General features: G+C 42.6%; 1 protein-coding gene across 1 annotated transcript in view; it reads left to right on the forward strand.

The window, feature by feature from the left end:
• The window catches only part of DNAH9 (dynein axonemal heavy chain 9), a 286,957-nt gene that overhangs the window by 120,747 nt on the left and 143,061 nt on the right, over window positions 1–23,149 (forward strand). The window contains exons 32-38 of the mRNA XM_068976630.1: window positions 1,869–2,079; window positions 10,150–10,277; window positions 12,766–12,874; window positions 14,033–14,180; window positions 14,844–15,018; window positions 21,112–21,285; window positions 22,020–22,227. Of these exons, the coding sequence (XP_068832731.1) occupies window positions 1,869–2,079; window positions 10,150–10,277; window positions 12,766–12,874; window positions 14,033–14,180; window positions 14,844–15,018; window positions 21,112–21,285; window positions 22,020–22,227 (1,153 nt within the window). The remainder of the gene's footprint in view (window positions 1–1,868; window positions 2,080–10,149; window positions 10,278–12,765; window positions 12,875–14,032; window positions 14,181–14,843; window positions 15,019–21,111; window positions 21,286–22,019; window positions 22,228–23,149) is intronic.

Here is a 23,149-nt window from a genome sequence, read left to right on the forward strand (position 1 = left end):
GAACCTCTCACCAACAATACCAGATAGTACCAGACAAAGAAACCATTCCTTCAAAGTTCTGGGGGGGAACGATCTCAAAACTCCATTATGTACCAGATTATCAGATATTTTGAAGGAGTTACCGATTTTATTAATATTCATAGGCATCCTATTCGATTAAGCTATTTGAGAACATACTACAACAAAACATGGATGAAAAACAAGTGTCATGGGATTCAAAAATTCAAGAATCAAATAAGGGAAGTCTTTGAATTATCGCTGTCAGCAGATCTAGAAAGCAGTTAAGCCCAATCAAGGCAGCAGTTCCATGGTCTCTAAGAAAAAGGACCTCAAAAGTAGGTAAGGCACATAAGTGGGAAAGAGAATCACTGAGGAGCTTAAAGCAATCATCTTCCTGGTATGTGTGTGTTGAGGGCTGAGAGACAAAATTAGAAGCTGATTTGAGCCAGATTGCAACAGGGCCTTGTAAACCAGTGTAAGGATTTGGGATTTCATCACCAAAACTTAGGAGAACCTTTGAAGGGACAACCTGATGACAGTGACAGGATCACATTTTCATTCCAATAAGCATACAGGAGTGTAGAAAGGTAAGCCTGAAGGCAAACTACAACAAGAGTGAGGATGCCTCCCATATGGCCACTGTCCCTCAAGAAGCTCCTTGATGCCAGCCTCATCAAGCCATCTGGTCAACCACATCATGCTCTATCACACCACAAGCCTTTGTGCTGTTTCCTCTGCCTGGAATATCCTTCCTGCTCATCTTCTTGGCAAACTCCTACCCACCCTTGAAGCCCCAGTTCAAATGCCCCATCCCCTGTGAAGCCTTTCATATTCCCTTTATCTATATAAAATCTACTCTTTCTTCCTATCTGTTGCCATAATGTTCATGTTCACGGGGTTCTCATGGCAAGAATACTGTAGTGGGTTGCCATTCCCTCTTCCAGGGATGGGTTGATGCTTTCAAATTGTGATGCTAGAGAAGACTCTTGACAGTCCCTTGGACAGCAAGGAGATCAACCAGTCAGTCCTAAAGGAAATCAACCCTGAATATTCATTGGGAAGACTGATGCTGAAGCTGAAGCTCCAATACTTAGGCCACCTGATGTGAAGAGCCAACTCATTGGAAAAGATCCTGATGCTGGGAAAGATTGAAGGCAGGAGGAGAAGAGGGATGCAGAAGATGAGCTGGTTGGATGGCGTCACCAATGCAAAGGACATGAATTTGGGCAAGCTCCAGGAGATGGTGAGGGACAGGGAAGCCTGGCATGCTGCAGTTCTTGGGGTTGCGAAAAGTCAGACATGACTTGGCTACTGAACAGCAACAACAGTCTCTTTTCACAGCATTTAATAAATACATCAGCCATAGCAATTATGCCCTTCTTGCACGTGTGCATGTGCTCAGTTATGTCGGACTCTTTGCAACCCCATAGACTGTAGCCCACCAGGCTCTTCTGTCCATGGGATTCTCCAGGCAAGAATATTGGAGTGGGTTGCCATTTTCTCCTCCAGGGAATCTCAATTCTCCTCCACATCTCAATTATCTCCTTACATTATAGCAGTTTGTCAATATGACTTGCTTCTCTATCAGAACTATGAGATCAGGGAGGGCTGGAGAGTCATCTCTGAATCTCTCTCACCAGGCATACTCTCTAGCACTTAGTGGTTACTAATAATTACTCAAATGATGAATAAGTGGATAAATGAATCATGTTGCCCCAACATTTAGAACCCCATTATATCCTGGGGGGAGTAACCCTTCCTGTGTTGACCTCAGGTCTCACTTCAGGCATCAGACTGGCTCACAGGGGAGCAGTGGGGATGTGGGTGAGTGACAAGCAGTCCCTCTGGCCGGATTCTGTGTTTCCCAGGTGGTCCAGCTGGAGGAGCTCTTGGCGGTGCGGCACTCCGTGTTCGTGGTGGGCAGTGCAGGAACTGGCAAGTCGCAGGTGCTGAGATCCTTGCACAAGACCTACCAAATCATGAAACGCCGCCCTGTCTGGACTGACCTCAACCCCAAAGCGGTCACCAACGATGAGCTCTTTGGCATCATCAATCCAGCCACACGAGAATGGAAGGATGGTAAGGACGGGATGCTTCTGTCTTAGCTACTTGGCCTGATGAGAAGGCAGTGGGGAGAGTGCGGAGGAGGGAAAGCCGAGCTGATCAGTTTGGGGTGGGAGGAGGTGAAAAGAATCAAAGAAACTGATTTTGGCTTGGAGAGGAGCCTCATCCATTGGGGTACTTTCTCTCCTTGGAGATTTTTCAGCTCGTAGAGAAGATAAATAGGGCAGGCCTTCTCAGCTGCAGTTCTGTGATTCTGGACTGCAAGTCATGGGGTTCTCACATTGCCTGGCAGAGGGTGTGACATGGGTCAGGCAGGGAAGCCCACCTCTCATTCCCAAAGGAGCAGACAGTCTAGCATCCCACAGAGGGTACCTCCCTGTCAGTACCACCCCAGGAGTGATGCGGAGGCTGCTACAGAAGACTCATCTCAGGAGCATCCTGGGACCACAGGAGGATGTGTATAGGATGGGACGTCCCAGGTGGCTCCGTGGTAAAGAATCCACCTGCACTGCAGGAGGCATGGGTTCAATCCTTGTGTCAGGAAGATCATCTGAAAAAGGAAGTGGCAGCCCACTCCAGTATTCTTGCCTGGAGAATCCCATGGACAGAGGACCCTGGCCAGCTGCAGTCCATGGGGTCGCAAAGAGTGGGACATGACTTAGTGACTGAGCGCACGTGCAAGTGTGCAAGTGTGTAGGATAATGCAAACACTGCTCCATTTTATATGAGATCTTGAACATCCAGGGATTTTAGTGTCTGCAAGAGTTCCTGGAGCCAAGGAGCTGGTCCCTTCTACAGTGATTCAGATTGTCCCAAACCCATGCTCACTTGGTGCTGACCTCAGCATCACCTTCTGAGAATTGAAAATTGTGCTAGGTGTTGAAAGGGTATCCTGTCACTGGGAGGGAGCAGAAAAGAAAATGGAGAAAACTCTCCACAAGCTGATCAGATCTCTTTCCAAAAGCAGTGTGGCTTCCGGAATGAGGTCATCTCAGGTCTGTCCTAACATCCCAGTGACTACATCAGGGTATACTGCCTGTTGTTCAGTCGCTCAGTTGTGTCTGACTCTTTGCAACCCCATGGACTATATAGCATGCCAGGCTTCCTGTCCTTCACTATCTCCCAGAGTTTGCTCAGACTCATGTCCAGTGAGTCAGTGATGCCATCCAACTGTCTCATCCTCTGTCGCCCCCTTAGCCTCCTGCCCTCAATCTTTTCCAGAATCAGGGTCTTTTCCAGTGAGTCAGCTCTTTGCATCAGGTGACCAAAGTATTGTAGCTTCGGCTTCAGCATCAGTCCTTCCAATGAGTATTCAGAGTTGATTTACTTTAGGATTGACTGGTTTTATCTCCTTGATGTCCAAAGGACTCTCAAGAGTCTTCTCCAGCACCACAATTCGAAAGCATCAAATCTTTGGCACTCAGCTTTCTTTATGGTCCAACTCTCACATCCATATGTAACTACTGGGAAGACTATAACTTTGGACTATACAGACCTGTGTCAGCAAAGTGATATGCCTGGATTCCTCTAATTTAGGGTCTTTCATCAGAGGCCTTGAAAAATGGGACTTAATGAGTAGCCTCTCTAATTTTTATTTCACTGTTAATGAGGCTTAGCATCTTTTCCTTCTTAGTGGTCTTAGTAATTGGCTATTTTGTAATTTTATTCCTCCTTATTATATTCTTATCAGTGTGTGTTTTTTTAATATGTCAAAGACATTAAAATTTTATCTGTTATATGCACTACTAATGGTTTTTATCTGTCTTCCATTTATCTACAGATACTTCATGACATGTTTACCGTGTACTTTATAAAAGGAAATTATGTCTGTCTAGTCTTTTTAGCATCTGGAATTCCTATTTAGTTTATGACTCTTTCTAATTTTAGAGGCATAACATCATAAATTTGGACTTAAAGATTCTTTTCACATTAACATTTTTTACTCATCTGAAATTTATTTGGGAGCTTAGCTGTGCTTCCCAGGTGGCACAGCAGTAACTAACCCACCTGCCAATGCAGGAGATTCAGGTTTGACCCCTGGGTCAGGAAGATCCCCTGGAATAGGAAATGGCAACCTACTCCAGTATTCTTGCCTGGAAAATCCCATGGACAGAGGAGCCTGGTGGGCTACAGTCCATGGGGCTGCACATAGTCAGACTCAAATGATCACAAAGTATCAGGTGAGGTAGAGAATCAGCTTTATTTCCTCCCAGATGGATAATTGACTGTGAAATCGCCATTTATTAAGTAAAGAATCCTTTATCTCTGAATTTAAATTCCAACTTTTCACATGTGCAGTTTTCCTTTGGTATCCCTGGGAGACTGGTTCCAGGAACTCCTGCAGACACTAAAATCCACAGATGCTCAAGATCTCATATAAAATGGAGTAGCATTTGCTTTATCCTATACATATTCCTCCTGTAAACTTTAAATTATCTCTAGACTACTTATAACACCTGATACAATGTAAATGCTGTGTAAATAGTTGCTAGAATATGGCAAATTCAAGTTTCGGTTTGGGTTAATTTCTAGAATTGTTTTTTTTTCCCCGAATATTTTCAATCTACGGGTGATTGAATTCACAGACTTGAAATTCACATATTGAAAGGGAAAATTGTATTGACATCTGATTCTAGGTTTTCTATTCTGTTCCATCACCTATTTATCTAATCCTGCACTAATGTCATTCTATCTTAATTATTATCATTTTATATCATTTTCCTGTCTGATGAGGTAAATCCCTCCTCAATACTTTTCTGTAATTTCTTTGCTAGTCTTAGATACTTCTTCCACCTTAAATTTTAGCTCACATAATATAATTCAAATTTTAAAGTGTGAGAATTTTAAAGTTTTATTAAATATACTCATTAAATATGGAGAAATCTACAAAGGCTTATAATAATCATAAATCTACATTCCCTAAACAAGAGACCTTCCAAGTAAATGGAATTTAACTTTTCAAAAAATTTTAAGAGAATTTGATAAAAATAGAAATACAGTGGTTTATATTAATACATACTTTTCAATATTAGAAAGATTCAATAGACAGAAAAATAAGTATAGGCATAGAAGAATTAGGAAATGCATCATCAAATGCAGTGTAACACAAAGATATAGAACTTTGCATTTTGTAAATAGAAAATATTCCTTTCTTGGTAGGTTTGTGGAACATTTCCAAAAATTTAAAGTTTAGTTGGGCACAGAAGAAATTGTAATGAATTCAAAAGTATCCATTTTTCAGGCCACTTTGTCAGATACTAATACAATAGAATTAGAAACAAATAGCAAGAAAATGACCAAAAATAATTTCATTACTTGCAATCAAGAAATACTGATCTCCTGAATTAAAGGGAAAATTTAATTGTAATCTTTCTTGGAAACAAAATAAAGAATGTTTATACAGAGACCTCTGGGACACATCTAAAGTCAATAATGAAAATTTCTAAACTCTCATTATTACAGAAGATAGGCTAGAAAAAAAGGAAATCAGTATCCATTTTAATAAATTATTCAAAAAATAATAAACTAAACCTGAAGAAAGATGGGAAGAAACTAATGCAGATAAAAGCTGAAATTAGTGGGAAGGAACAAAAAAGTATAGGAAGGATGAATAAATATAAATATTGGTTCTTTGTAAAGACCAATAAGTCCATTGTGAGCATGATTATTGGGGATAAGAGAGAGTTAAAGTAGACAAGATAAGGAATTAGAAAGAAAACATAACAGTAGATATAGACAAGATTAAAAGAGACACAATTAGATCATACATATTTGAAAAACGGAAAGAAATAGATGATTCCCTAACCAAATATAATTTTAACAAAATTTACTCAATGAGAAGTAGAAAAAGTAAACTAATGAAATGAAAAGTTTTTAAACAGTAGCTGAATTAAGAAAAGATAATTCCAAATAAAATGGACAACTTGGAAGAAATGGATAAATTCTTAGAAAAGTACAACTTTCCAAAACTGAACCAGGAAGAAATAAAAAATCTTAACAGACCCATCACAAGCACAGAAATTGAAACTGTAATCAGAAATCTTCCAGCAAACAGAAGCCCAGGTCCAGACAGCTTCACAGCTGAATTCTACCAAAAATTTAAAGAAGAGCTAACACCTATCCTACTCAAACTGATCCAGAAAATTGCAGAGGAAGGTAAACTTCCAAACTCATTCTATGAGGCCACAATCACCTTAATACCAAAACCTGACAAAGATACCACAAAAAAAGAAAACTACAGGCCAATATCACTGATGAACATAGATGCAAAAATCCTTAACAAAATTCTAGCAATCAGAATCCAACAACACATTAAAAAGATCATACACCATGACCAAGTGGGCTTTATCCCGGGGATGCAAGGATTCTTCAATATCCACAAATCAATCAATGTAATACACCATATTAACAAATTGAAAAATAAAAGCCATATGATTATCTCAATAGATGCAGAGAAACCCTTTGACAAAATTCAACATCCATTTATGATAAAAAACACTCCAGAAAGCAGGAATAGAAGGAACATACCTCAACATAATAAAAGCTGTATATGACAAATCCACAGCAAACATTATCCTCAATGGTGAAAAAATTGAAAGCATTTCCCCTAAAGTCAGGAACAATACAAGGGTGCCCACTTTCACCACTACTGTTCAGTATAGTTTTGGAAGTTTTGGCCACAGCAATCAGAGCAGAAAAAGAAATAAAAGGAATCCAAATTGGAAAAGAAGAAGTAAAACTCTCACTGTTTGCAGATGACATTATCCTCTACGTAGAAAACCCTAAAGACTCCACCAGAAAATCACTAGAGCTAATCAATGAATATAGTAAAGTTTTAGGATATAAAATCAACACACAGAAATCCCTTGCATTCCTATACACTAATAATGAGAAAATAGAAAGAAAAATTCAGGAAACAATTCCATTCACCATTGCAACGAATAGAATAAAATACTTAGGAATATATCTACCTAAAGAAACAAAAGACCTATATATATAAAACTATAAAACACTGGTGAAAGAAATAAAAAATGACACTAATAGATGGAGAAATATACCATGTTCATGGGCTGGAAGAATCAATATAGTGAAAATGAGTATACTACCCAAAGCAATCTATAGATTCAGTGCAATCCCTATCAAGCTACCATTGGTATTTTTCACAGAGCTAGAACAAATAATTTCACAGTTTGTATGGAAATACAAAAAACCTCAAATAGCCAAAGCAATCTTGAGAAAAAAGAATGGAACTGGAGGAATCAACCTGCCTGACTTCAGGCTCTACTACAAAGCCACAGTCATCAAGATAGTATGGTACTGGCACAGAGACAGAAATATAGATCAATGGAACAAAATAGAAAGCCCAGAGAGAAATCCACACACTTATGGACACCTTATCTTTGACAAAGGAGGCAAGAATATACAATGGAGAAAAGACAATCTCTTTAACAAGTGGTGCTGGGAAAGCTGGTCAACCACTTGTAAAAGAATGAAACTAGAACACTTTCTAACACCATACACAAAAATAAACTCAAAATGGATTAAAGATCTAAATGTAAGACCAGAAACTATAAAACTCCTAGAGGAGAACATAAGCAAAACACTCTCTGACATAAATCACAGCAGGATCCTCTATGACCCACCTCCCAGAATATTGGAAGTAAAAGTAAAAATAAACAAATGGGACCTAATTAAAATTAAAAGCTTCTGCACAACAAAGAAAACTATAAGCAAGGTGAAAAGACAGCCTTCAGAATGGGAGAAAATAATAGCAAATGAAACAACTGACAAAGAATTAATCTCAAAAATATACAAGCAACTCCTACAGCTCAATTCCAGAAAAATAAACAACCCAATCAAAAAGTGGGTCAAAGAACTAAACAGACATTTCTCCAAAGAAGACATACGGATGGCTAGCAAACACATGAAAAGATGCTCAACATCACTCATTATCAGAGAAATGCAAATCAAAACCACAATGAGGTACCATTTCATGCCAGTCAGAATGGCTGCTATCCAAAAGTCTACAAGCAATAAATGCTGGAGAGGATGTGGAAAAAAAGGGAACCTCTTACACTGTTGGTGGGAATGCAAACTAGTATAGTCATTATGGAGAACAATGTGGAGATTCCTTAAAAAACTGGAAATAGAACTGCCTTATGACCCAGCAATCCCACTGCTGGGCATACACAGTGAGGAAACCAGAAATGAAAGAGACATGTGTACCCCCATGTTCATTGCAGCACTGTTTATAATAGCCAGGACATGGAAACAACCTAGATGCCCATCAGCAGACGAATGGATAAGAAAGCTGTGGTACATATACACAATGGAGTATTACTCAGCCATTAAAAGAATACATTTGAATCAGTTCTAATGAGGTGGATGAAACTGGAGCCTATTATACAGAGTGAAATAAGCCAGGAAGAAAAACACCAATACAGTATACTAACACATACATATGGAATTTAGAAAGATGGTAATGATAACCCTGTATGTGAGACAGCAGAAGAGAAACAGATATATAGAACAGTCTTGTGGACTCTGTGGGAGAGGGTGAGGGTGGGATGATTTGGGAGAATGGCACTGAAACATGTATAATGTCATATGTGAAATGAATTGCCAGTCCGGGTTCAATGCATGATATAGGATGCTCGGGGCTGATGCAGTGGGATGACCCAGAGGGATGGTATGGGGAGGGAGGTGGGAGGGGGGTTCAGGATGGGGAACACATGTACACCCGTGGCGGATTCATGTTGATGTATGGCAAAACCAATACAATATTGTAAGGTAATTAGCCTCCAATTAAAATAAATAAATTTATATTAAAAAATTTAAAAAAGAAAAGATAATTCCAAAATCATAAAAAGGACACCTCTTATTTCATTTTGTGAAGCCAAAATAATTTTGATACCAACCTTTGTGCAGAACCAAAAAGAACAGCCCAACTTCCATTAAAATTAAGAATAAACCAAAGAGATCTATTACCAACATTATTATTCTGCTTTGCCTGTGGAAGTCTAGAAAATGCAGTTAAAACAATGAAATGGAAGACATGGTATAAACTGGAGGAAAAAGACAATTATTAGTTTGGTGATTGTACAACTTTATAGCTAGAAAATTCAAGACATTATTGAAAAATCGCTAGAATCAATAAGAAAAAGTAATAAAGATAACTCAGTATAAAGTGAAGTACACCAAATTTGAAAGCTTATCTCTATACTAACAGTAGCCAACTAAAACTGAAAATACAGGGGAAAAATTCCATTCACAATAACAATAAAAACAAATGCTTAGGAATACATTTAGCCAAAGAGATACACTGAAAATGCTGTAAAAATTTATTAAGGAACATAAAACAATATTTGAACAAATGAAAAGACATACCATATTATTGACTGGGAAGGCTTAGTATTATAAAAAATCAATTCGATCCAAATTAAGATATAAATTTCATGTAATGCCAACTAAAATCACATCAGGCCTTCTCTCAAAGCCTGCGTTTGGCAAGATTTCCCTGGCTGCAGTTTCAAAGAATGAAAACCTTACCTAAGAAGGTTTCATGTAATTCCATCATGTCACAGTTGCCTGTTGAAATGATTTGCTCAGTCCCTTGTCACTTTAAAACCTTGGACCATTTCCTTCTCCAGGGGATCTTCCTGACCCAGGGATTGAACCTGTGGCTCCTGCATTGACAGGTGGATTCTTTACCATTGAGCTACCAGGAAGAAGGGGATAAATATATGTAATTATAATTGATTTGCATTGTTGTATAACAGAAACCAACACAACACTGTAAAGCAATTTTTCTCCAATTAAAGATGAAAAAGAAAACAAACTAGGACCATCAGGTTTTCTTCTAGTTTTGCTGTTGTTGTCATTCTCATAAAAAGTCAGACTGGAACACAGAAAGAGCAGAACCTTGGGCATGACCAGATTTTTGGTAGAGAGGAGAAAAGGCCAGCTTTGACCTGAATTTCCTGTGTACACTTCCTTCCAAAGGTTGTTGCGGATAGAGAAAGTTTGTGTTAAGAGAAAGAAGATTGATGGTGACCTGGAAATTGAGATATCTGTGGTTTCTCTTAGGACTGTTCTCTTCTATCATGCGGGAGCTTGCCAACATCACCCATGATGGGCCCAAATGGATTTTACTGGACGGTGACATTGATCCAATGTGGATCGAGTCTCTGAACACTGTCATGGATGATAACAAGGTACCAAGGGGCAAGGGGAGCCTCATGTCATCCCCAATCATCAGTGAAACCAGCACCCAAGGCACATTTGAAAGCCTGGATTCCACAGTAAGGCTGGCCCTAAGTAAGGAATTGTTACTGGTGTTTTTTAAATTTTTTTTTTTTTGCTTTATTGAGATAGAGTTAACATATAACATTGTTATAATTGATATAAAACATTCTGTACATTTAACGTGTAAGACCCGATGGTTTGAAATACTTGTATATTGCAAAATGATTACCACAATAAGGTTAGCTGACAACTCCATCACCTCCCATAATTACCTTTTTGTGTGCCTGGTGAGAACTTCTAATATCTATTCTTTTTTAATTTTTTTTAAATTGGAGTACAGTATGGAAATTCCTTTAAAAAAAAAAACAATCTTGAAGTAGAACTACCCTATGACCCAACAATCCCACTACTGGGCATATACCCTGAGAAAACCATAATTGAAAGAGATGCATATACACCAATGTTCACTGCAGCACTTTTTACAATAGCTAGGACCTGGACGCAATCTAGATGTCCACTGACAAGATGAATGGAAACAGAAAGCGTGATACATATATGCAATGGAATATTACTTGGCTATAAAAAAGAATGCATTTGAGTCAGTCCTAATGAGGTAGATGGACCTAGAGCCTATTATACAGAGTAAAGTAAGTCAGAAAGACAAATATCGTATATTAACTCATGCATATGAAATCTAGAAAGATGGTACTAAGATCTATTCTTTCAGCAGCTTTCAAGTACACAGTATAATATTGTTAACTACAGTCACCATGTCTTACATTACTTATTCATCTTATAACTGGGATGTTTATAATTGCCCACCCAATACCCCCATCCCTGGCAACCACCAATTTATTCTCTGTTTCTATGAGGTTTTTTTTTTTTTTTTAAGATTCCATACATAAGTGAGATTACCTATTGTTTGCCTTTCTCTGTCTGACATTTAATGTGCCTTAATGCGCTCCAGGCCATCCATGCTGTTGCAGATAGCAGGATTTCCTTCTTCTTATGGCTGAATAGCGTTCCATTCTGTGTGTGTGTGTGGCATCTTCTTTATCCATCCATCCACTGACAGACACGTAGGTTGTTCCCACCTCTTGGCTGTTGTAAATAGCACTCCAGTGAGCGCAGGATGCAGATAACTCTTCAAGATCCTGATTTCAGCTACCTGTAAATGGCAACCCACTCCAGCATTCTTGCCTGGAAAATTCCATGGACAGAGGCGCCTGGCAGGCCACAGTCCATGGGGTCGCAGGAGTTGGACACGACTGAGTGACTTTCACTCTCACTTCATCTTTAACAGGTGTATTAGAACTGATTCATCCAGTATCAGTCTGTATCAGACTGTATCAGTCTTAGAACTGATACAATAACTTTCAGTTATTTCAAAGCCACTGCCATCACTCCCATGTTTTTAGCATTGCTGTAATTTCCTTTAGAATCTTCCACATGTAGATCAATTCAGTACTTAGAGCTGCAAAGAATCTTAAATCATGTATTCAAATCTTTTTCTAAAAGGGATTTTTTTTTTTGTTTGTTTATAAATAAAGGAAACTGATGATCAGAAACATTCTGAGCCTGTCAGGTGTCCTCAGTGGTGGTCAATCTTTATCACAGAGAGGATGTTTTATTTTATTTTTTTATAAACATTGAAAACTGACTGCCAATAAAGAGGCTGTAAAGTTGGTAGCACTTAACTTGTTTGGAAAGCACACCCAGATTAGAGGTTTTTCGATGGCTTTAACATGTACAGAACATACTCTTCCAGAGGGAGCCCTTTAAAAGAAACAGTAGTAACATGAAACCTGAGCTCTTTTCCTTTAATTATCATTTTTTAAAAAATATGGTCTGTTGTTGTTATTGTTCATTCATTAAGTCATGTCTGACTCTTTGAGACCCCATGAACTGGAGTATGCCTGTCCTTCACTGTCTCCTGGAGCTTGCTCAAACTCATGTCCATTGAATCAGTGATGCCATCTGACCATCTCATCCTCTGTCACCCCCTTCTCCTCCTGCCCTCAATCTTTCCCAGGATCAGGGTCTTTTCCAGTGAGTCAGCTCTTTGCATCAGGTGGCCAAAGTACTGGCGCTTCAGCTTCAGCATCAGTCCTTCCAGTGAATATTCAGGACTGATTTCCTTTAGAATTGACTGGTTTGATCTCCTTGCTGTCCAGGGGACTCTCAAGAGTCTTCTCCAGCACCTCAGTTCAAAAGCATCAATATGGTCCGGTTCATTCAAATCACGGACGTCACTTAAACTTTTCAGATAGCTTGTTTCCTGACTCAGTACACAGGGATGGTGATCAAGGGGCTATAGAAGGAGAGACAGAGGACTTTGTAGAAACTTTCGAAGATACTTATAATCGTAATGCCTATCAGGAATAAAAGCCAAACTCCCCTGAGCTGGCCTTGCACCCTAATTCCTCCCTGCCTGCTGCGCCCCTCACCCGTGTCCAGGTGCTGACCCTGGCAAGCAACGAGAGGATCCCTCTGAATCCCACCATGAGGCTTCTCTTTGAGATCAGCCACCTGCACACGGCCACGCCAGCCACTGTCTCCAGAGCAGGTATGGACCACAAGAGGGAACAGCCACATACCTACTCAGCTGAAAACAGGTGCCTCTAGTGATACCTGTTTCGCTGGCTCTGACCAAAGCTCCAAACAAGAGTCAGACATTGACCATCCAAAACTCTGGCCTAATCCTCAGCCCTAATCCATACCCACGAAAGTGAGCCAGTGCTCTGCAGCCAGGATCATGTGAGTTTCTCAATTCAGAAGTGTTTACAGTAACAGAAAGAGGAATAGCCCCTGAGCTGGACTACTACTGTCTTCTGCACAGAAATGCCTCGAATTATGCTACTTTCAGGCCAGTTCTAGCTTCCATGGAGGCTAGTGAAGATGATTGAGCATTACAAGTTCTCACTATATCTTGGTGCAAAATGACTTTATACCATAACTTTCCTGGTTAGGACATGGACTTGTCCATTGAGGGGCTTCTCTGGTGGCTCAGTGATAAAAATCTGCCTGCCAGTGCAGGAGACGTGAGGTTGATCCTTGGATCAGGAAGATCCATTGGAGGAGGAAATGGCAACCCACTCCAGTGTTCTTGTCTGGAGAATTCCATGGACAGAGGAGCTTGGCAGGATACAGTCCATGGAGTCACAAAAGAGCCAGACATGACTGAGCAACTAAACAATATCCTTTTGGGGGCCACCATGAATGTGCACACTTCGTCACCATGACAAGTATTGCTAATCAATCACAGTCTTCTTTCCTCCTGAGCCTGGATTTGGCCTCAGGATCCTTCTCAACACTGCTGTCCATCAGCTATTATAAGGCCATCAGAACTGATCCCAATAGCAAACCCTCTCAGATCTCAGCCAGATCTCTGTTATTTTCTTCTTCAAGATTTTTTTTTATTTATTTATTTTTGCTGTGGACCATTTTTAAAGTCTTTATTGAATTTGTTACAATATTGCTTCTGTTTTATGTTTCGGCTTTTTGGCCACAAGACATATAGGATCTTAGTTCCCTGACCAGAGATCGAACCTGCACCCCTGCACTGGAAGACAAAGCCTCAACCACTGGACTCCCAGGGAAGCCCCTCTGTTCTTTTCAAGGCCAGTCTTCTGTACATTTTTTTAAACAGAGAAAATAACTCTGGAGTGAAGAATATCCTGAGCTCTATGGACATGTAACTAAGCTATATTCTCTGTGCTCCCAGGGATCCTGTACATTAACCCAGCAGACCTGGGCTGGAACCCTCCTGTGAGCAGCTGGATCGACAGGAGAGAGATCCAGACAGAGAGAGCCAACCTAACCATCCTATTTGACAAGTATCTTCCGACCTGCTTAGATGCGCTCAGAACCAGGTAGGCCAAGCAGTGAGGAAGGCGAAGAATTAAAGCAGCGACAAAGAGCCTGTTGGCTCATACCTGGTGTCCTGCTGATGTTCTATCCTGTCCCCAAAGTCAGACATCCCCAGGCAGTCCCCTCCAGGTGTGGCAGACGGCAGAGGGAACATACATTAGGATGGAGTTGAGATGCCTGTTGTCAGTCCAGGCAAGAAGAGAGATGAGCGAAGAGAAGGGAGATTCAAAGAGCCTTCTGTGAGTGCTATACAGGTGTATCTGGAGGAAGGTGCAAGTTGTAGTTTTTGTTCAGTTGCTAAGTCATGTCCGATTCTTTGCAGCCCCATGGACTGTAGCCCACCAGGCTTCTCTGTCCATGGGATTTCCCAAACAAGAATAGAGTGGGTAGCCATGCCCTCCTCCAGGAGATCTTACCAACCCAGGGGTCAAACCCATCTCTACTGCATTGGCAGACAGGTTCTTTAACCCTGACCCATGTGGGAACCTAGATGGCTTGCTTATCAGCCACCCTGAGCCTCTATAATACCAAAGCTTTTGCTGCTGCAAAGCCACATAGAGTTGTCAAATCCACAGACACCAGCAAATGTCCATAGCTGTCCAACAGCACCACTAGGATGGAATAATCCAATGTTTTAGAACATATCTGGGTCTCTCTCTCTTCAGATTTAAGAAGATTATTCCCGTCCCAGAGCAGAGCACAGTCCAGATGCTGTGCCACCTTCTCGAGTGTCTGCTGACCGAGGAGGACATCCCCACAGACTGCCCCAAGGACACCTACGAGCTTTACTTTGTGTTTGCTGCCATCTGGGCTTTTGGTGGAGCACTAGTCCAGGACCAGGTAAGAGGGTGTGTGCTGAGGCTAACACCCACGCTAACCAGCCAAGATTTGGTAGACAGAACAGTTAAATGTCAGAATTAACATGGGGGCATCAAACCATTTATTTATGTCTCCCTGATTTTGCTGAAGACATCAGCCCCCTTAGGAGAGCTTCATGTAGTGAGACAGATGAGACTGAGCTGCACTTTGTTGCTTTTTGATTTAGTGAATGTATCCCTAATTTCTTGGACAATTGCTGATTGAATTTGAAAAACTAGAGGTGTGAATACCATACTTAGAAAGATGTTTGTTTTAGGTGGGATGGTGCTGTGCTTTAGAGGCTTGAGTAGGAGGAATCCCTTCTTAAAAACCTTCTGGAACAAGCATCTATACCAACCATCACATCTTCATCACCCCTGAAACATAGAGCTGTCCCTAGAAGGCTTTTGCTGTTGTTCAGTTGCTAAGTCATTTTTGACGCTTGATGACTCCATGGACTGCAAGAGGACACTATGCCCCCCTGTCCTCCACTATCTCCAGGAGTTTGCTCAAATTCATGTCCATTGAGTCAATGATGCCAGCCAACCATCTCATCATCTCTCACTTACTTGGCTTCCTGCCCTCAATCTTTCCCAGCATCATGGTCTTCTCCAGTGAATTGACTCTTCCCATCAGGTGGCCAAAATATTGGAGCTTCAGCTTCAACATCAGTCCTTCCAGTGAATATTCAGGGTTGATTTCCTTTAGGATTGACTGGTTTGATCTCCTTGCAGTCCAAGGGACTCTCAAGAGTCTTATCCAGCACCGCAGTTTGAAGGCATCAACTCTTCATTAGTCAGCCTTCTTTGTGGAAGAACCATAGAAAGTTAGACCAAAGTTTAATCAACATCTATGAGTAGAAAAATGAAGTAGTATTTATCTCTTGGTGTTTACTGCTGTGGTTTCAGGCTCTTTGGCATCCTGTTCTCTAAGCTTTGTGTATTCTCAACCTTTTACTTTACTGAGTTTTCTCCAAATAAAAGATACTTTACCTGGAAACAACATAATTGAGGTTAGGCAGATCAGTCTTTTACAACTGACTCTAGCTACCAGGGTAGCTTAGCAGTAAGGAATACACCTGGCAATGCTAGAGACACGAGATTGGTCTCTGGGCTGGGAAGATCCTCTGGAGAAGGAAATGGCTATCCACTCCAGTATTCTTGCCTGGAGAATTCCATGGACAGAGGAGCCTGGTGGACTACAGTGGCGGGGTCAGAAAGAATCAGACACGACTTAGTGACTGAGCATGCGCTAACTACCAAGCAACATCATATAGAGGCTGAGAATGTGGACCCGGGGTTTGAATTCTAACTCTGCCACTTGTTACCTGGGGACCCTGGACAAGTAATTTAACATCTCTCTACCTTAATCTCATTACTGGTACAAAGAGCTAGATAAATTGACCAAGTGTCTTTATCCTGATACCCAAAACTTTGGGTACAAAGGCAGTGAAAGTGATAATAGTGGTGCCCATTCCCTAGGATAGATGTAAGGATTAAATGAAGGGATGCTGTTCTAATTTTCCACATGTAAACCTCTTAGAATACTGCTTATTATTAATGTTCTCCTACTTAGGGCTTCCCAGGTGATGCAGGAGACGCCTGAGACACGGGTTTGATCCCTGGGTCAGGAAGATCCCCTGGAAGAGAGCACAGCAACCCACTCCAGTATTCTTGCCTAGAGAATCCCATGGATAGAGAAGCCTGGCAGGCTACAATCCATAGTGTTGTAGAGAGTCAGACCTGACTGAAGTGACTTAGCACGCATGCACCATATATATTCAGTTTTATAGCAAGTATCTGATGCTTTTCTCACAACAGGGGATTAAGCCAAGCTGCAGTTTTTGGAAAGTTATGATTTACTCTTTCTGGTCTGGGTTGATTATGGGCTCTTCCAAAGAAAAAGGTAGGGGCTTCCCTGGTGACACAGTGGATAAGAATCCGCCTGCCAAGGCAGGGGACTTGGGTTCGATTCCTGATCCAGAAAGATCCCACAACCAAGCCCCTACACCATGACTACTGAGTCTGTATTCCAGTGCCCGCGTGGCAACCACTGAGCCCACGTTCCTGGAGCCCGTGCTCTGCAACAAGAGAAGGCACCGCAATGAGAAGCCCACACACCGAATCTAAAGAGTAACCCCCACTCACCACAACTAGAGAAAAGCCCACGTGCAGCAACGAAGACCCAGCACAGCCACAATTAAAGAAATAAATAACTTTTAAAAGATGCAGCCCCTGACGTTTTGGCTGCTGAAATGTCAGCAACCACTGCTGGGCTCCTCTCTTACACTGGTGCCGAGCAGGCCATGGGGTACCAGGATAAAGACACGTGATCAATTTTTTCTATCTCCATGTAGAAAAATTTAAATCCACTCAGTGCTTTTTAAAAGCCCAAGAGAAAGCCTCCCTCCGGGCGTCCCGGGCTCTGGAGTACTTGGAGCTGTTGGCGGCCGTGCTGGCCCTGGTGGGTAGAGGGGGGCAGAGCACACTGGAGAAAGCTTTCAGCAGCAGGAACTGTCCAAGACCCCCTCACAGGCTGCATTCAAGCCAAACACGAAATAGTGCTGTAAATAGAAAAGTACGAAGGTAGCCAGAATATTCACATCAGGAACACCCATGGTGCTCATATTGAAAAAGCTGTTATTAACGAAAAGCAGAATATAATACAAAGCACAGCCCATACCTGGCTAGAGATTCCAGTAAAAAGAGGGAGTGGGCAGGTGGATCCTGGCTAAATACTTTTCAGCAGTCACAGCAAATTCTCTCTCAGAAGCAAATGCTTCTCAGCACCCTATCCAGCACCTAGGTTCAACTCCCAATTCTTCTCTTTAAATAAATAAATAAACTTGTTATTTTATATTGGAGTACAGCTAATTAACAATGTTGTGGTAGTATCAGGCTGAGCAAAGGGACTCAGCCATACATACACATGAATCCATTCTCCCCCAAACTTCCCTCCCATCCAGGCTGCCGCATGACACTGAGCACAGTTCTCTGTGCTATACAGTAGGCCCTTGTTGGTTATCCATTTTAAATATAGCAGTGAGTACATATCCATTCCGAACTCCCTAACTGTCCCTTCCCCCACCACCATTCTTTCCCCTGACTCCCAATTCTGCCATATGTTGCTAGAATGTAACCAGTGTGCTTTTGCTTTTTCATGCATAAAATAGGAGTAATTTTCAGGAGCCAGGCTGACTTAGAGCATCATGAAGATCAAACGAGGTGATACTGTGTTTCCAAACTCAGCTACATTGCACCACACTGTATGTCAGCCTTCCTGTTGTCAAGTTCAAAGGGCAGGAAGAGGACCGGAGACTTGTCGGAATCTAAAGGAGCTGGAGTTCAAAAGGAGCTCCTTCACTGAGGTCGCTCAAAGAGCAGAGACACTCAAAGAGTCAAACTGGGAAAAGGCAGCTGGATGGCTCAGCAGAGGTGACCTTGTCTTTCTAGCGTCCAGTTAGAGTAGAAAGTTAGGTCCAGCACCAGGCTTTAGGAAGCCAGACAGTGCAGCCCAGTGAATGGCTTGGCTGAGAAACTGACCAGGTAGCTCAAAGTGGAATTGAGAGTGAGGAAAGAGGATCCACCACCAACCTCCTTCTTTCTAAAGTTGTTCTGTGTCTTGGATTCTCCATATAAACCTAAAATCTGGTTTTCATTAGGAAGCCAAAGGTCTTCAGGAATTTTTTATCCAAAGGTAGACAGCTGTTATGTTTTCTTGAATAAATGCTGTCAGCCAGAAAACAGTTGCTGTCAGGTAAGACACATTTTTAAAGCTTTGTTTTGTATTTTCTTTTCTCTTAGTTTTTATTGGGAATGGTTTTTCAGTAGCACTGTTAGTTCTGCTTGGGTGTTTTAGGGGGAAGCCCTCTTTTCCATAGTGTAATTCCATTTGAGAAGTTGTCTAAAAATCATTTTAATTCATAGGAAGATTTTAATATCTGAGAGTACTCAAACTAAGGATATAAAATTCCTGTGTGTGTATGTGTTACTTGCTCAGTCGTGATTGATTCTGTGACCTCATGGACTATAGCTTTTCTGTCCATGGGATTCTGCAGGCAAGAATACTGGAGTGGGTACCCATTCTCTTCTCCAGGGGTTCTTCCCAAACCTGGGTCTCCTGCATTGCAGGCAGATTTTTTTTACCATCTGAACCACAAGGGAAGCTCATAAACTTCCTATATCTTCCCATTATGATGAAAAAGCACAGAAAGCACAACCCTTGAAATCATATAACATTGGTTATTTCTATTTTTTGCACCTATTTTAAATTCTGTTAGTGTATTTAAGTAAGTAAGTGTTAGTCGCTCACTCGTGCCCGACTCTTTGTGATCCCACGGACTGCAGCCCACCAGGCTCCTGTGTCCATGAGATTTTCCAGCCAAGGATGCTGGAGTGGATTGCCATTTCCTTCTCCAGGGTATCTTCCCAACCCAGGGATTGAACCTGGGTCTCCTGTACTGTGGGCAGATTATCGACTGAGCTAGTGTATTTACTTCCCTGTAAATATTTTTGAGGGTACCTTTGCATTTTGCTTTTGACCTTGGATCTACAATTTGGATGTCAACAACTTCCCTAAAAAGCACCAGTATGTTAAGTTCTGATGTCATGATCCCAATCCGGGTTATTCATCTTTAATCTTGTTTCCAGTCTCTATGTTCAGCAGTATTTTTAATAAAGAATTACAGAGGGAAAAAAAGAATTTCATCCAAGGGTCAAAGATTGGGATTTGTTTCCCCTCACATTTCTGATTGAGGAGGACAGATATTAGGAAGATATTTTGTCCCCTTAATCTGAATTCACATCAGAATAAGAAGAGCAAACAAACCTGTCCTTAGAGCCTATTTCCATTCTCTTTTTAAGGTGCAAGAATGCAATCCTATTTACCAAGTAGACAGCAAAGTCAGTGCCGTTTCTTCCAAGTTCAGATTCATTGCCATGCTCCCAGCTTCCTAGTCTGTCCTGCTCTGCAGAAACATTTCCTAAATTGCCCATTCTGAACCTCCTCAGGACTTTTCCTAGGTCTGTGTGTTCAAAGAGTGGGTTGGCTCCCCAAGAAGGTAGCCAGTAGCAGTGGGCATTTGTGTATACATGTGTGGGTGTGTTGTGGGGGGCGTGGGTGTTATGTTTCGGTCTGAAAGAAATAGCCTGAGTACTCAGGTGCACAGCCCTGTCTTCAGGGCTCATGCTTTAATATGGGTGCATGTAAATACCCTGTCTCTGTCTATTCCTTCTGTCAGAAAGACCTGTACAGCTTTGTCTCTAGATTTGCCCCTAGATTTGAGGATTTTAGCTCTGGAAGGAAATTCAGAAATACTCTTTTCTAGAATCCTCATTTTATAGATCAGGAAACTGCGGCATGAAAAGACGTGACTTGCTGGTGGTTATGTACTCCACTCCCCGCTGAGATTCTTATCGCTGTTTCTTCCTGTGCCCCCCAGGTGTCTACAGTCACATTTTATTTTTTAAAGATTTTTTTTAATGTGGACCATTTATAAAGTCTTTATTGAAGGTGTTACAACATTGTTTCTGTTTTATATTTGGAGTTTTTTGGCTAAGAGGTGTGTGGGATCTTAGCTTCAGGACCAGGGATTACACCCACACCCTCTGTACTGAAAGGTGACGTCTTAACCACTGGACTGCCAGGGAAGTCCCAGCAGGCACCATTTTATTCCTTCTGTCCCCAACTGCCGTCCTGGACATGGCTCAGAGTCTCAGGAGTCTAGAGGGGTGTGTTGGATAGGTCTCTGAGAGTTCCTGGCTGCCCTTTCCCTTCTTGGGGTCTCAGGATCCCTCTCTGTCTGTGTTCTTACACCTCCCTCCCTCCCTCCCCTCCACCTGCCAGGGCTCTGAGATGCACCAGGCCAGGGCGACCCAGCCCCGTGGTCAAGCAGGTGCACACATACACACTCCAGAGCAGCCCCCGCTTAGCTGGGCCTTGTTCGGGCTGGTCCTCGGGGGACAAGGAGGAGCCAGCTGTGCTCCTGGCCCTGACCTTCTGCCTGATGCAGGGCAGCCTGTCCAGGCTTCTCGTGCTCTGCAGAGCCTTGACTCCTGACTTGCTTTGTTTGGGCAGCTCGTGGACCACCGGGCAGAGTTCAGCAAATGGTGGCTCAACGAGTTCAAGACCATCAAATTTCCCTCCCAAGGAACCATCTTTGACTATTACATAGACCCAGAGACCAAGAAATTCGAGCCTTGGTCCAAGCTCATCCCGCAGTTTGAATTTGACCCTGAGACACCTCTGCAGGTGAGTGTGGCTGAGTGGCGACCAGGGATATGTAATGTCCCCAGAATCTGTGGTGGCTCTCGTGGCAGCCCCTGACACATTCCCAAAAGGTTTGACCTCATTAAGAATTAGCTACTTTTCTTTTCAGAGAAAATTAGAGGTTCAATATAGTGATGCATGTGTGCGTGCTAAGTTGCTTCAGTCCGACTCTTTGTGACCCTATGGACTATAGCCTGCTAGACTCCTCTGACTATGGGATTTTCCAGGCAAGAATACTGGAGTGGGTTGCCATGCCCTTCTCCAGGGGATCTTCCTGACCCAGGGATCGAACCTGTGTCTCTTATGTCTCCTTCATTGCAGGCAGGTTCTTTACTACTGAACCACCTGGGAAGCCCTCAGCATAGCCATAAGATCTCCCCAAGCCTAGGTAACTTAATTAGCAGACCCCTCCTGCAGGCATCCTGAGACAACACGGGGTTGATCAGGCAGAAGGCTTTAAAATACAATCCAGAGGCCTCAGGGAGGCAAACAGCTCTAGTAGAGGCGGATGAGTGTGCCCTCTAACCATAGCATGAGTTACTGGATGGGTCTCTCTAGGTAACAGGGGGCCCTCCTGCCTGCAATAGTGAGCCCCCAACCCCAGCGCGATTCCCTCTCCTGAAATGCCCCAGGGTGCTCTGACAGCATGTGAGTCTCCCACGAGCCCCCAGTTCGCTCCTCCTGTCTCCCGCCACCCCCACCCCATCTCCTCCCAGGCCTGCCTGGTGCACACCAGCGAGACCATATGCCTCTGCTACTTCCTGGAGCGGCTCCTGGAGCGGCGGCGGCCGGTCATGCTGGTGGGAACTGCGGGCACTGGCAAGTCGGTGCTGGTGGAAGCGAAGCTGGCCAGCCTGGACCCCGAGGCATACCTGGTGAAAAACGTGCCCTTCAACTACTACACCACATCAGCCATGCTGCAGGGTGAGTGTCAGCACACCAATAACTGAGTGAGCCGGCCTGCTCCTCACCGCGCACAAAGTCAGGTACTCACTCGCCAACCAGGGAAGAGAAAGGGGCCTTTAATCAAAGTGCCAGCAATCTGGGGAGATGGCGGGTTCAGCGTCTCCCAAAAACTGCTTCCCAAGACTGCTCTGTGGTGAGAAAGTTTAAAGAGAAACAAGTCATCTCAGTTAATCACTGAGATGAGGATGGGGCAGGTCAGGGTCGTGGCCATCTCCGCACTGCGTGCAGGCTTGTCAGCTCCAGAGACCTTCTAGACCAGGGGTCACCAGCCTCCAGGACCTAATGCCTGATGATCTGAGGTGGAAGTGGTGTAATAATAACAGAAATAAAGTGCACAGTGCATGTAACACGCTTGAATCATCCCAAAACCATCCCCCACCCCTCAGTCTGTGGAAAAATCGTCTTCCAGGAAACCGGTTCCTGGTGCCAAGCAGGTTGAGGACTGCTGCTCTAAACGTCATCTTGTTCATACAGTTTGATTTATTTGCAAGATGACTGAAGAGGAATCTTGGGAGAGGTCTGATCGTCTGTTAATTCGGTTCAGTTCAGTCTCTCAGTCATGTCTGACTCTGCACGCCAGGCTTCCCTGTCCTTCACCAACTCCCGGACTTTGCTCAAACTCATGTCCATCGAGTCAGTGATGCCATCCCACCATCTCATCTTCTGTTGTCCCCTTCTCCTCCTGCCCTCAATCTTTCCCAGCATCAGGGTCTTTTCCAATGAGCCAGTTCTTCACATCCTTTGGCCAAAGTATTGGGGGTTCAGCCTCAGCATCAGTCCTTCCAATTAATATTCAGGGTAGATTTCCTTTAAAATTGACTGGTTTGATATTGCAGTCCAAGGGGCTCTCAAGAGTCTTCTCCAACACCGCAGTTCAAAA

The sequence above is a fragment of the Capricornis sumatraensis genome, chromosome 8 (assembly GCF_032405125.1).
Source record: "Capricornis sumatraensis isolate serow.1 chromosome 8, serow.2, whole genome shotgun sequence".
Classification (NCBI taxonomy): domain Eukaryota; kingdom Metazoa; phylum Chordata; class Mammalia; order Artiodactyla; family Bovidae; genus Capricornis; species Capricornis sumatraensis.